The sequence below is a fragment of the Octopus bimaculoides genome, chromosome 18, assembly GCF_001194135.2.
Source record: "Octopus bimaculoides isolate UCB-OBI-ISO-001 chromosome 18, ASM119413v2, whole genome shotgun sequence".
Taxonomy (NCBI): domain Eukaryota; kingdom Metazoa; phylum Mollusca; class Cephalopoda; order Octopoda; family Octopodidae; genus Octopus; species Octopus bimaculoides.
The window spans coordinates 39,841,373-39,856,193 of record NC_068998.1 but is presented as its reverse complement, the minus strand read 5'-3'; the positions used below and the strand labels follow the sequence as shown (position 1 = coordinate 39,856,193).

At 37.5% G+C, this 14,821-nt stretch overlaps 1 protein-coding gene across 3 annotated transcripts in view; it reads left to right on the top strand.

Annotated features, from left to right (window-relative positions):
- LOC106883153 (vacuolar protein sorting-associated protein 41 homolog) overlaps positions 1 to 14,821 on the top strand; it is a 172,996-nt gene that overhangs the window by 133,680 nt on the left and 24,495 nt on the right. For all 3 annotated transcript variants that reach the window (XM_014934063.2, XM_014934065.2, XM_014934061.2), the window contains 9 exons: positions 2,078 to 2,197; positions 3,506 to 3,567; positions 5,446 to 5,527; positions 7,126 to 7,192; positions 9,163 to 9,272; positions 9,894 to 10,026; positions 11,271 to 11,386; positions 14,118 to 14,174; positions 14,401 to 14,544. In XM_014934063.2, the coding sequence (XP_014789549.1) occupies positions 2,078 to 2,197; positions 3,506 to 3,567; positions 5,446 to 5,527; positions 7,126 to 7,192; positions 9,163 to 9,272; positions 9,894 to 10,026; positions 11,271 to 11,386; positions 14,118 to 14,174; positions 14,401 to 14,544 (891 nt within the window). The remainder of the gene's footprint in view (positions 1 to 2,077; positions 2,198 to 3,505; positions 3,568 to 5,445; positions 5,528 to 7,125; positions 7,193 to 9,162; positions 9,273 to 9,893; positions 10,027 to 11,270; positions 11,387 to 14,117; positions 14,175 to 14,400; positions 14,545 to 14,821) is intronic.

Below are 14,821 nucleotides of genomic sequence, written 5' to 3'. Positions count from 1 at the left end.
AGAGAGAGAGAGAGAGAGAGAGAGAGAGAGAGAGAGAAAACAAATTTCAGCCACAGAGCAATAGTGGTCTAACATTGGTTGCTCAAGTTTTTGTCACAGAGCAATAGCAGTGCCAAAACTGGCCACTCAAGTAAAAAGGGTTAACAGAGATTAAGGAAGTAGTAAATTGTTCTCAAAATACCCCAAACTAATATAACAACTGTACAACTCTGAATAGTTAGATCAGTGTATTTTAGGTACCTTAACTACAATTGGTGTTGATCAAACATTGTAGCTACACGTTTTGATTGAGTAACTTGTAGTCTGTAACTTGTAAAGTTACAAATTAACAGATGTTAGAGGGCTGGGATCAATGCCTTGTAGTATTTGTTCAAATTCTGGTCATCTTTGTTTTTCATCCCTTCAGAGTCAATAAAAAAAAGGTACCTATCCCAGGTGGTGGATGGCAGAACAGCCAGAGAATCAGACCAAATGCCTTGTGGTGTTCTGGCTTTTTGTATTCTGAATTCAAATCCCACTGTAGTCTACTTAATCCATCACTCAGTTTAACACCACTATTTGGCACCTTCGCTGCCCTCAGCAGACTCCACTCTGTAGCGAGCGTTTGGACCATGTCTCTGGTTTGTGGATACATTCCTCCTTCTCTCTCACAAAGAGTCATAGACATTGCCTTTACTTCTGACTAAAAAGCAATGAAAAAAAACCCCTATAAAACATATTTCCCATGCACAAATAAGCCACTGTACTGACTCACAGAGGCACTATTCACAATCAGGTCCCATTTTTTGTAAATGTAAAATGCAAGTGTAAGCAATTAATTTTGAGGGTCATAGATTATCAGGCCATTTGCAATGTTTCTCTGTCCCTGGAAAATATATATTACTCTCACTGGTGGAGTTTATTTAACTGTAAATAGGTACAATTCAAGAACAAAGTTCATGATTGTCAGCATGAGGAACACTGTATAGCAGATGAGTGTCTAATTTGCTTTACTAGTCTCAAACTGTTTCATGGTTTCTGAGCAAGAAGACCCATGCTATCAGTTGTCTGCTAGTACAACAGATACCAAGATCTGTACCTTCATGCTTCTCTATCTATTACAGCTGCACTCATTCAATGACTGCTTTAAGGAATATCGTTTACATCAGACAAAATGTATTATGATATTTGGTTATCACTCTATGTTCTGAGTCAAATCCCACTCAGGATGACTTGGCCTGTCATCTTTTTGATGATAAGTACCAGTAATGCACTGGAATGAAATAGGAGATTGAATATAATCATCTGTAGCGAAGACATGACACAATATAGATAAAGAAATTTGAGAAATTTGAAAAGAAAATACAAAACCGGTTATTTCTCCAAAAACAATGTTACTATACGCAAAAATTTTCTAACATAACTATTTAAGTATATTCTTTAACCATATATACAAGCCTTCTGTAGTTTTTTTGTCTTTTATACATCCAACCACATGCTTTCACATACCAACTTTCTCACCTATATGTATATATATATAATACATGTATGTGTGATGTTTTGAAAACAACTTGCACAAGCAAGTGCTGTCATTTGAAAGCTTTGCATACCGGAAGCCAGCAAGTGTATGGGGTTATCAGGAGAGAATGTGTGCTGTTTAGGAGCCTACCTCTTGACAGCATCATTGCGCACCGGCCCCCTCACCGATATGAGACCCCACTTGCTAGATCAACTAGCTATCAAATAAAGCTCAACATTCTTCTAGTCATCACTCACCGTCTCATTTTAACCAAATCCAGTGACTAGCCTTTTTTCCACTGTGGTTTGAATATCGGTCATGGTGGTATTTACTTTACGATGAGTTAGGCCTAACGATAACAACACTCACTTCACACTGTGTCCAACAAATCCTCTACATCTGACTTTGATTGGAAAATGCTCCGCTTTCCAACCTGTGTCTTCACATTCCTTGAGGAAGTTTACATAATGGTCAATCTTTTAAGCCCGAGTGGCATCCATGTATCTTCATGAAGAACCATTAATTTGACTAAATTCACCACTTTCTTTCTTTCACACCACAGTATTTTAATTTTTTCAGCTTGTTCTTGGAGAAAAGAATTTCCTTGGTCGCTACAAGAACTACGTTTTACATAAGGGAGAAGGTCCAATCCGAAACATTAAATGGAAATCTTTTCTCATAGCCTGGGCCAATGATAAGGTAAGTGGAATTTTGGAAGACATTTGATTTGATTTTATATGCTGTAGTTATTGCTTGCTTAACCCATTACCTCCCATAATTCTATTAACTGGAATTTTTTTTATGAAACTTTGATTTCTAGCATAAAACAGCCTTAGAAACACACTGGAATGATCAAAATAACATTTCAAAAAGAAATAAGCGAGATATTGGGTGAAAAATTAGCAAACCTCATTTGAATATCAGAGAAACCTGACAGATAATTACAAAATTTGTAATTTTTAAGTGATCTCATATGAGATCACTGGTAGGTAATGGGTTAAGAAGGTTGCTCTAAATTCATGTGGTTTTGGGTTCAGCCCCTTTGCACAGCATCTTGGATAAGTGCTTATCAATGAGTATATATATATATATATATATATATATATATATATATATATATATATAAATAAATAAAAGATACAAGGAGTTCTCATCAGGGCAACACAAACATGCTCAAATTGGTATGCCACTTAAATTCTGGTTTGATCTGCAGTAAATGTGATTTTGTGACTGCCATTCTAAACAGCTAGAAGTGGCTTCTCCTTGAGCCAGTAGGTATATATTAAAGCAAAAAAGAAAAGGCAAGCAGTTTGGCAAGACTTGACAAGGACATTTAATTTAGCTACATAATAGAAGGTTTAGAAAGTCTCTAACAGCTTGTTCTAGAATATCCCAGCTATTGGAACATCATATCGAACAAGGACTCCATAGTCTGAGTAAAGTGTCATCAGAGAGAGATAGGTTAAACATATGTAATGGTGAAAGAATATTCCTCATCAATGGTAATTATTGTGGTTCATTATGTCCAGAAAGGGAGAAGAAATCCAATTAAAACATATTCATTAGGTAAATCCATGAACAGAGAGAATGGCTTGATAGTAATCCATGGCCCTAAAAGGGGTGGGATGATCACCACTGGAATATATTTAGTAAGGTTTGATCTTGAGTTAAATAGCAACACCAGCCCTTTAAAGCCTAAGGAAATATTTAAATTTCAAATGTTACAAAACAGATCTATCCAACCCACACTAGAATGATTAAAGAACAGTAAAAACAGTGATTGATGATTTTAAACATTCAATTGGCTGGTGGGAGTGGGGGTGATTATTGAGAGAGTGAATGAATGGATGAAAGTTGGGAGAGTGATGGGTTGATGGTATGGGGAATGAGGAAGAAGAGGAGAAGGAGGATTAAGATAAAGAAACTGGGGACCCCCTCTACTTCTCCCTTGCACTATTAAAGCAAATAAACATATGTTTATCTTTGTGTTTTTGTTTTCCTCCTCAGGGTGTGAAAATCTATGACATGAGTCTAGAGTGCCGCATAACCAACATTCCAAAAGATCATAGGTAAATGTTTTCAATTGATGATTATTATTATTGTTCTTGTTGTTTTTGATGTTATTTTTAAATGATTAAAAAATAAAAAATGCTTTATATGTGCGTGTGTGTATATATATATATATATATATATATATATATATTTAAAAATCGATGTTAATTAAAATGCAGAGATTTATCAAACAAAATTAAAACATAAATGAAATGAAAAATGAGAGAGAGAGAGAGAGAGAGAGAGAGAGATAACTGTATTTGGTGAAATAATGGTGTTGGTGGTAGAAGAAATAAGAAAATACAAAGATGTTTTCATCTTTGTATTTCATATGAAATGATGAAGAAAAATTGAGAGAAGAGGAAGGAGTGGGTTGGTAACCTTGAGTCTGAGGTTTGTCTGTTTGTCTGTCAGTGTTGGTGTGTGTAAGTAGTCTGTATGTGTTCATGTACATGCATGCATACATACACACTATTAAGTCTCTTTCTCATAGTGTGTATGCATGTGTGCATATATCTTTATTCCTAGCTATGTATTTGTATGTCTGTATATGTGTATGACTTGTGTGTGTGTGTATGTTTGTGTTATATACCAGAGTGCAAGCATGGTCCACCAGTTAATAAGTTTGTGTTTTAATAATGAGGTTTCGTGTTCAATCCTACTGCACATTGGACAGGTATTTTCCATGACAAGCTTGAATTTATTCAAACCTTATAAGGATAGTTTAGGGAGACCGAAGCTACATTAACCCAGTGGGTGAACTGCACCTGTAATTTAAATGGCAAGCTTTTTTATACATAGCATCTCACTGAATCTGCCTAAGGATTGCATGAAGGGCATGTCTGTAGTATACTCAGCTACCTAACACCATAACTTTAATTTGGTGTTTCTCAAGGTGGGATGCATGACCTACCAGCAGGGTATGGCAATATTTAAACATTTGGGGTGTGGTTTAAAAGCTTGCTTTGCAAACACATGGTTTCAGGTTCAGTCCCACTGCGCAGTACATTGAGCAAGTTTCTTCTACTATTGCCTCGCGTCAGCCAATTCCTTGTCAGGGAATTTGATAGACAGGAACTATATGGAAGCCCATTGTACATGTATGGTGGGGTGGGGTGGGGGAAGGCAGTGTATATATTTGTGTGTGTGCTCCCCCCCACACACACACCCTAACCTGCTTGACAGCTGGTGTTGGTTTGTTACATCCTGCTAGTGGTTTGACAAAAGAGACTGATAGAATAAGTACTGGGGTCAATTTGCTTGACTAAACCCTTCAGGGCAGTGCCCCAGTATGGCCACAGTTCAATGACCTAAACAAGTGAAAGATAAGAGATATATTTAAACACTTCCCCCTCATTCCTTCCTCTTTGGCACACATCCTTCCAGGTCTAACTTACAACCGCTAAAACTGCGCTAATCTCAACTAATTTTTAAAGTCTAATGGAGTTGCATGGGTGTGAGCAAGGCTGGTTTTAAGCCAATTAGGCAGATTTATTCAAATTGGGCTCTGCACACATACTCAGGCAGAGGACACTATGACAAATTTTTAGTATATCATTGTGGCTAATGATAGAGCCTCGAACTCTCGACACTTTTTGTCTGGGACTTTCATGCTACAAGAAGCATAAAACATCAATCTTCAGCTTTTGTAGAGTAGAGGGTGATGCTGACAATTTTCTAATTGGGCCCTGCCCTTCCTAGTGCCGGCCCTGGTGTGAGTCAAGTTATCTGATTGTTTAGAATAACAGACACTATCAGAGAAAGTACTAGCCCTCTGTGCCACACATTGGAACTGAACATGAAGCCACATGGTTGTGAAGCAAACTTCTTAACCACACAGCCATGCCTTTGCTAATTATTAACACTAATATTGATAAAATTTATTCTCTTTCCAGTAATCGACCTGACCTCTATCAGTGTAACCTCTGCTGGAAAGATGACCGAACCTTGCTGGTTGGCTGGGCAGACTTAATTAAAGTATGCATCTTTTGTTTTTTTAGTTCTTCCTCGCATACCTTTCATGTAATTACCCTTCCATTCTACATTAATATTCCCCCTTATAACTTCTCTATACAGTCTATGTTCTTTAAATCCCTCTCCATAATCACCATCGATGTCAGTGAAGGGAAACCTGAGGAAGGGAAACCTGAGGCAGGGAAAGGAACAACTGCAGAATCACACAATTTGTTCAACATATTGACTAAATCTTTCTCAACAAACTACTTACCATTCTTTTGAAAGAATTGGAGATCACATATTTTATCATATGTTGGTAATTTTAAGACAACCTGCTCCACATAAAAGATGAAATAGCTGTTGTTAGAAATGTTGATCAAATGAGGGCTGGTGGTCATCCTGGACATCTACTCTTGATAGCAAAATTGTTACTGCTTAGCCTCTGGTCATCCTTGCTTAAGCAAACCTACAGTGAAAAGTATTGCCGCTGTTAACATCCTGTTTTTCTTTTTGTTTTTTTCTTCTTGTTTTGTGGGGTTTTTCAAACTTCTTCCTTCCTTCTTTCCTTCCTTCCTTGTTTTTTCTCTTTAGACAATAGGAGTAATATGAGGACGATTTGGTTGCTATTTCTAACAGACCAAGTTGCCACATAAAGGTTTCCGTCTGTGGCTCATGACAACAGAACATTCCTCCATTGGTTGGTTTTGATGGAACCAAGATTCTTGTTGCTATCGCTGGCGTTTACCACACACTCTCATCAACAATCATAAATATAAGGGATCTGGGGCTCACATTACCTACTTCCACCCTTAACAATACCCTTTTATTGATTGTTACAGATGTAATGAATCTAAGGCTCATCAGTAGTTCCAACCCTTAATAATTGTATGTTTTGGTTGATGTATTGTTGTTTAGCCCTTGGTTGGGTCTCATTGAGCAGGCCTAACTTTCAAAGGAATTCCAGCTGTGACCATTCTGTCTTTCTGTATACCAGGGACTATATTATTATCCATTGTCCTTTACATTTCAAGGAGATTCATGGAAATGTGTATGATGTTGTCATAAAAATGTTGTGTAAATAATGGGCCCTTGGCTTCTATCAACATCATTGTTGTCGTCATAGTTATCATCATCACTACAACTACCATCCCTGTTAGCTGCTATGATCATCATGACTATCTTCATCCCTATTCCCCTTCCTTTATTATTATCATCACTCTTATCACCAACTCCTTTCTTTATCATCATTATATCCCTCACCATCATCATCCTCCCCTTCCCTCCATTATCAACATTATTACTCTCCATCATCATTACCCACCTCCATCCTTTAATATCTTCATCCTCATCATTATCCTCTACCTTCATCACCAACACCCTCCTCATCATACCAATACTCTACACTGCATTTCATCCCTTTCACCACACACCATCTAATGTCTATTCTACTTCCCTTATGGGGGTTTGCTAGGTTGGCTAAACTCTATCACCATAGCAAAGTATGAACCAAAGTACTAACAAACATGAAAATTAAAAGATTCTATTTCTCTAATTTAATTTTTTTTTTTTTTTTTTTTTTTTTCCTTTTGTAATTTGAACCTGTATCCCATGTCTTTCAGATCTGTGTGGTTCGTGATAAAACATCTGATGTTGATGCAAATATGCCTGAACGCTTTGTGGAAATCAGTAAGAATTATAGATTAATTTCTCTTTGATAACTTTCAATTTGCCTGTCTGTCTGTCTATCTCTGTATGTGTATGTCTTATTGTCTGGCTGTCTATTTATATATCTGTATGTTTTATTGCATGTCTGCCATATATGTACATATTCTGTTGTCTGTTTGTCTTACTATATGTATTTTTGTCTGTTATATATAAATGTATGTGTATGTTCGCCTGTCTGTCTTACGACTGTATGTTCTGTTGTCTGTCAGTCTTGCTATAGATGTGTATGTTCTTTTGTCTGTCTGTTAGTCCTACTATAACATGTGTATATGTTTTATTCTCTATGTATCAGATTTTTCTATGAATCAGATTTTTCTCCTAAACAAGAAAATGCAATTTCCTGTAAAAATTGATTCTTAATTTATTAAAATTATCTCACCTTTTCTTTGAGAGTTGCTAACAGTTGCCATTGGGTCTCTGTTTTCTTTCTCTCCAACTTGATGGTAGAGTCAGATTTCACTTCATTAAGAATTTTTTGTCTATAACATTTGGTACACTGCTGCCTATCTTTGACCTTTTACTTGTTTCACTTATTGGACTGCAGCATGCCGGGGCACTGCCTTGAAGGGCTTAGTCAAACAAATCAACCCCCATACTTACTTTTAAGTCTGGTACTTATTCTATTAATCTCTTTTGCCAAACTGCTTAGTTACAGAGATATAAACAAATACCAGTTGTCAGGCAGTGGTCAGGGACAAACATAAACACATACACATATACATCATCATTATCATCATCATCATTTAACATCTATCTTCCATACAGGCATAGGTTGGATAGTGTGACAGAAGCTGGCAAGCCAACTGACTGCACCGATCTCTACTCTATGCTTTGGTATGTGTTCTACAGCTGGATGCCCATCCTAGCACCAACCACTTTACAGTGTACTGGGTGCTTTTTAAGTGGCACCAACACTCAGAGGTCACCAACTAAATTGCTAGACAAGACCTCTCAAATGAAATGGGAGTAGTATTGTAGGAAGTGGCTTTGTGCCTAGTGATGAACGGTTAAAGGAATTGAACCTTAAACCATGTGGTTGCAGAGCAAGCTTCTTAACTACACAGTTATTCCTGTGTGTATATGAATTATTTACGAGGTCTGACTAAAAGGAATTGGGACTGGTGCTTACAACACATACCAATTTGGCATTTAATCCCCTTTGAAGTAGTTCCCTTTTGAAGCCACACACTTTATCCAGCATCAGTTCCATTCATGGAAGCATTCCTGGAACTCCTTTTATGGGGACAGCAAGCAGCTGCCTTGTTGCATCCCTTTCAAGTGCAATTTGAAATTTTGGTAAGAGAAGTCACAAGGGGCAAGATCTGGGAAATATGATGGTTGTCAAACCTGGGGAATGTTGTGCTTGGCCAAAACCTGTTGCACAAGCTGTGCTAAATGGGTATAGGTGCATTGTCATGGCGGAGTTGCCACTCACTAGATGCATGCAATTCTGTCTCACAACCATACTCTACACACTTTACTTCCAAGCACTGTCATAAACAACAGAAATGAGTGATAATGCTATAACTTAATGTGCATGCACAGCAGAGTTCAAGGTCAATCTGTGTACTTTAGCCTCGTTACCATAGCAACAGTCCTGATACTTTTTGATCAGGACTTGTATGTATATATATAAAAATATGTTCTATTGTCTCTTTCCATGTTTGACCACCCATCTATCCTGTTGTCACACTGACTTACTGTGTTTCTGTTCTGTTGTCCTCTCTTTCTCTTTCTTCTTTTCCTGCCATCTTGTCTTTTCCCTCTCTTATCACCATGATCTTCCCCCATGTACCTCTTCCCTCTATATACATTCCCTCCCCCCCATCAACTGTGTTAAGTTCCTTATCACCACCATGCACGCACAAACAACATCAGCAAGCACCCCATCTTCAAATAACCCTAACTCTTCCCCTTCTGGTCTCTTACAGCCCACATGTTCACTACCACACCAGAATCTAACTGCTACATATGTGGAATAGCACCACTGGAAAACAATCTGGTTGTCTTCACCTATGACAAAGAAGGCCAACATATCGAGGTCAGTGTCTACTTCACTAAATTAAATTAATTTAGCACCTTTTTTTTTTTTTACTAACTAACTCTATGAATATAACACCCAATCTGGCATGTGTGGTAAAAGGTTGAGACGAGGAGTGTATTTATGTGTGTGTATGTCAGGGAGGGAAAGAGACCCTGTGTGATTACCTGTGTCTGTGTATATGTGCAAGTCTGAACAGTGTGTGTGTGTGTGTGCAAGTGTTAAACAGGGTTTGTGTGTGTGTATGCATGTATGTATTTGAGCATTTGTGTATGTGTGGGTCTGTGTATAGGTACAAATGTGGGATAGAGAGAATGTCTGAGTGTGACTGGTATAGTGAGAAGTGATTGTACCACTATGGTTCATTGTTACATTTATTTAACCAAGGGAGCCTCTAAGTGGCCACTTGATCTGCTAGAAATGATAGCCATTTCTTGCCAACTTAAAGATCTATTGTAACTGTACTGAGCATGTTTTGTGATTGGTTGAATATGTCTTCTGTTTTTTCTTCTTCTTCTCCTCCTCCTCCTTACTGACATAAAATGACTAACACTCTAGATGACAAATGTTTTATCACCTCTCTCTCATAAATGATTTGACATGGTTTATTTTCTCTCACAGGGTGGTAAGTTCAAAGCTGACCGACCCCACCTTCAGATATGGGAACCAGAGGAAAATTACTATGAGGAGATATCTGATGATGCTTTATCCTTCCGAGGATTCGAAGAATACAGATGTTTTGACTATCATCTTGGTAAGTATTTCACACTGTACCCTACAGCTTCTGACTTTTTTTTTTTATTGCATACTTCAACAGCCTCTACCTTTCCCATTCCCATTGTGACCACAACCAGGACTCAACACATGCATGAATAGACCAGACAGTGAAGAAATAAAACTTGCCTGGGCTGCCATACTACTGCTTGCCAAAGTGTGGATCTGAAACATTGGATCTGTGAATCACAACTGATCATTTAACCCACCCCGTGTTCAGCTATCTAGAACTACACAACATGAATAATTGATTATTACTGTGTAAATTGTAATAATTAGTAGTTCATTTTTATGCATAGCTGTGTGGTTAAGAGGTTTTCTTCCCAGCCTTATGAATTCGGGTTCAGTCCCACTGCATGGCACTTTGGACAAGAGTCTTCTACTGTAGCTCCAGGCCAGCCAAACACCTGTGGACGAATTTGATAGAATGAAACCCATCATATATATATATATATATATATATATATATATAGTGTGTGAGTGTATGTTCGTATCTCCTTCTCTTAAAATTGTGTGATAGTTATGAGTGTCACTCTCATACAAGCAGTGTCACTCTTTTCCAATATTCTGCATAAACATGTCTGGTCATAGAAAATCTTCCCCAATTAACACCATCCAACCTATGCAAACATGCAAAAGTAATTAGTAAAAAAATGGTGATGATGAGGCATACTCTAGCCTTTGGCCCACAGGTTTGCTGTGTCCTCTCTTTGCCTTTTCTATTGTTACTATAATGGCCTCTGCTCCTCAGAGCTGGCTGGTCTCATACCTCCACCACTTAGATACCCCCAAGCCACTCATCTCTCCAAATCTTGTCATCCTTGGTGCATCCAATGTTCTCAGTCTGGCATTAACCATTTTGCCCACTTATCTCTCTCCAATACATTGGCGCTCTGGAACCTTTTCCCTGAAGGTATTGATCTGCAGCAGTTTCAAACAAAACATTAATGGCATCAAGCTCACAAGTCTCAGAGAGCCAGCAAGTGTCATGGACATTGCCCCTTCCTCCAGACTCAACAAGTTTTTAAAAATTATCCCAGTGTGAAGGCAGAAATATATTTTGGTTGTAACTATTGGGGAGGATTCTAGTAAGATTTGTGAATTAACATGATATTATTAACTGTAATTAATCAACTTTCTTACTACTTAATAACTTCCTATCCATTACAATAACTGATGTCTTTGTTATGAAGATTCTCATGTAACTGGGTCTGTCTATTACAGAGTGTGTTGTTGAAGAAAGTCTTTACTTCCTCATTAGCCCTAAGGACGTTGTTGTGGCCAAACTGAGAGATCAAGACGACCACATTACCTGGTTATTGGAGCACGAACGTTATGAGGTCAGTATAGTTGAGTATTGTCAGTGTATCTGGTCAGGACAGGTCACAGTTGACTGAATCAGAGTAAATGTTAGTCAAAGAGGTTTTGTCTTCCATCATTGAACCTGGATGTTGTAACTGGATTCTCAATGGCTCACTTTAGATCTGTGTTTTCCAGTTTATTTTCTCCCAGGACCCAGTATAACTTCCCAGAAAAATGATGCCCCACTGGTGGTTGAAAAAAAAACAGCTTTATTTTTTAATATTTTATCTCAATTATTTAATACAAAAGAATCTACTGGTAACTCTTTTATTAAGTACTAAGTACAAAAAAAAACACACATTATTGACTAAGAAAAAGACATGAATCACTTTAAAGATAGCCTTGTGCCTGGCAACTGCAGCACCACACCACACCACAAATTTCCCAGGCCCCACTGGTGGGGAATCACTGCTTTAGATACTTGCAAAATAGGTACCATGGGAAGGTGAGTAATGCTAAAATCTGATTCTGTGGTATCAAAAGAATGAGTGTTAAATTTGTCTCAAGGAAGGCCATCTCTCTATCTCAGGTAACATTTTCAGATGTTCTGGGACATTCTCACGTGGCTATGTGAATCAATACATGTAGAATTAAGTTGGCTACTTAAATCTCACTGTACTGTCTTAGAAATGGATACATTGGTTAATGTGGCCTGAGGTGCCCTGTATTTTGGCAAAAGATGTGATGGTCACAACTGGAACACTTTTGATCTTGCCTCACCTAGCTCATGGCTAAACATCAATATGATGCTGCCTTAGGCCTACTATTTTGTGTGTGTGTGTCTTTGTATGTGTCTGTCTATATATACATGACATCACCGTGTTTATGCCAACATTTAACGCAGTGAATAGAAGTTTCTGGCATTAAGCCATTGGAATCTTGCACAGACTTCCAGAAGCTGTAATTGGAATCCTGGAAGCCAAACATATCCAGATCTGATGTATAAATACTGCCATTTGCTTTCACTAAGCTACAGCAAAACATAGTTCCGTCTACTGAATTCCATTTTGAGATCCAAATATCTCATAATGATATTTATTGTTCATAAAATGTATATGGTATGGTCATGGTTGTGGTTAAGAAGTTTACTTTGCAACCATATGGTCCCTGGTTCAACCCTACTGTCTGACATCCAAGGCAAATGTCTTCTACTTGTAGCCTCAGTTTGGCTGATGCTTTACAAGTGAAATTTGATTGATGGAAACTGTAGAAGCTTGTTATGTGTGTGTGTGTGTGTGTGTTTATGTTTATTATTACAAAATATGTATTGATAGGGTCCTTTTATGTCAAAAAGTTACTTAGCTATTCAATAAAATAAATATCAGACTGAAATAAGAGCTGGAGTCCATATGATCAACTAAAAACCTTTGACAGCAGTGCTCCAGCATGACCACAGGAGCCTAGTAAAGAATACTAAAATGGAAGTATTTGTCTTTCAGTGAGTTATTGTTGTTGTTGTTGTTTAGTTCCAGCTCCGATTTATAATCAGAAACATTTAGTCCTCCTCCTCCTCCTCCTCCTCCTAAACTTTCTTTCTTTCTCCCTCCTCCTCTTCCTCTTTGCAGAAATAGTATAATCTAGAACTGCTTGATCTACCTTTTTCAAAGATGGTGGGGTGCAGTTTGAGGGACATGTGGTTGCTTCTTTTAGCAGATCAAGCAACTATATAGATGCTTCCTCTTTGGTTCATGGGTGGATGGTCTTGGAAAATGGTAATTCTTTGCAGAGCATGTTTTCCTTGGCAATTTTATTCCTAGCCACAGTGTAATTTTTAAAGCTTTATATATATATATATAATGGATAATAAAATGAATAGTTTACACCTGGTAGCTTACTGGTTAATTCCATCTGTCTTTCATTTGATGTATGTATATATATATATATATATATATATAATTCACAAAAAAACAACAGACGAAGACAGGTGGTGTAGAAAACAAACAGATGTATTAGTATAACGCTTGGGAATTGAAAATATATATATAGATAGATAGATAGACAGACAGACAAATAGATATAAAATCAGCATCATCATCATCATTGTTCTGTTATTCTTTTATTTGTTTCAGTCATATGACTGCTGCCATGCTGGAGCACTGCCTGTTATTATTATTATTATTATTATTAATAAACTTCTGAGCTTCAGTTTCACTTGCTCTGGCTAATGCTGTAAGAGTGGACTACAACCTGTTGTCAAGGGTCTCACAGGGTCTTCTTCCATGATGCTTAACATCCAAGTACCAGTCTCAAAATTCTCACTGTCCCCAATAAAACAGTTTTCTGAGCATGTTCTGCCCTTATGTCAATTTCTCAAATCTGGTTGTTAGGGTTAGCCTCTTCTTTGAATCCTGAGATTCTCAACCATTGTTGGGATTTTGCTTTGTCTATTTATTTTTATTATTATTATTATCATTATTTTATTGTCTTTGCACAGCTTCTAATGCTTGAGATGTACTATGGTGTCAGCTGTTCACTATTAGTGAACTGAGGTAATACTCCTTATTTTTCGAGCACCATCCAGAGTATTCACGTGGTTCCAAGCAGTGCTGTTTTCTGCAAGTGCTCCACTCTTACTGCAGCCCCTATTTGTTCCATGTACTACTACTATTTTTATTTTTATTATTATTATTATTATTATTATTATTATTATTATTATTATTATTATTATATCCATATTGTTGTTTTTTTCTTCTCTATCTCATAAACCAGGATGCAATGGAATCTGCTATGGCTCACAGTAGAGAACTGAAAAAACATAATGTCCAGGTAACTTATTAAATTTACATAATTCCATCATCATCATTAGCACCATCATCATGACCATCTTCATTAGCATCATCATCATCATGACCACTATCTTCATTATCAGCATCCTCATGAGTGTTGGTTAGATCTCCATAAAACTGCACCATTTCACGTATGAAATGAAATGTGATGGAAGCACTGCAAATAGTTAAGTACAGAATCTTGTAATAATTTATTTTATTTTCAGGAACTCGGAAAGCAATACTTAGATCATCTCCTCGAGGCTGCTGAATATGAAGAAGCAGCCCAACTGTGTGTCCGAATATTGGGACGTAAGAAAGAACTTTGGGAGTCCACGTTTGAAAAGTTCAATGATATTGGTCAACTTAAGGTTAGTACACACACGTTCACACTCACAGATGCACACTTCTTTCCTTGCACTTGCAAGAGGATTTCATCTTAGAGCTATCACTCACCAAATCAGATATTATTTTCATGTTATTTTGTTGTTTTGTTATAAAATTGTTTCCTCTCTCTCTCTCTCTCTCTCTCTCTCTCTCTCTCTCTCTCTCCCCTTTCTCTCTCTCCCTCTTGCCTCCTTTCTTTCTCTCTCCCTCTTCTCCCTTTCTCTTCCTCTGCTCCCCTTTCTCTCCCTCTGCTCCCCTTTC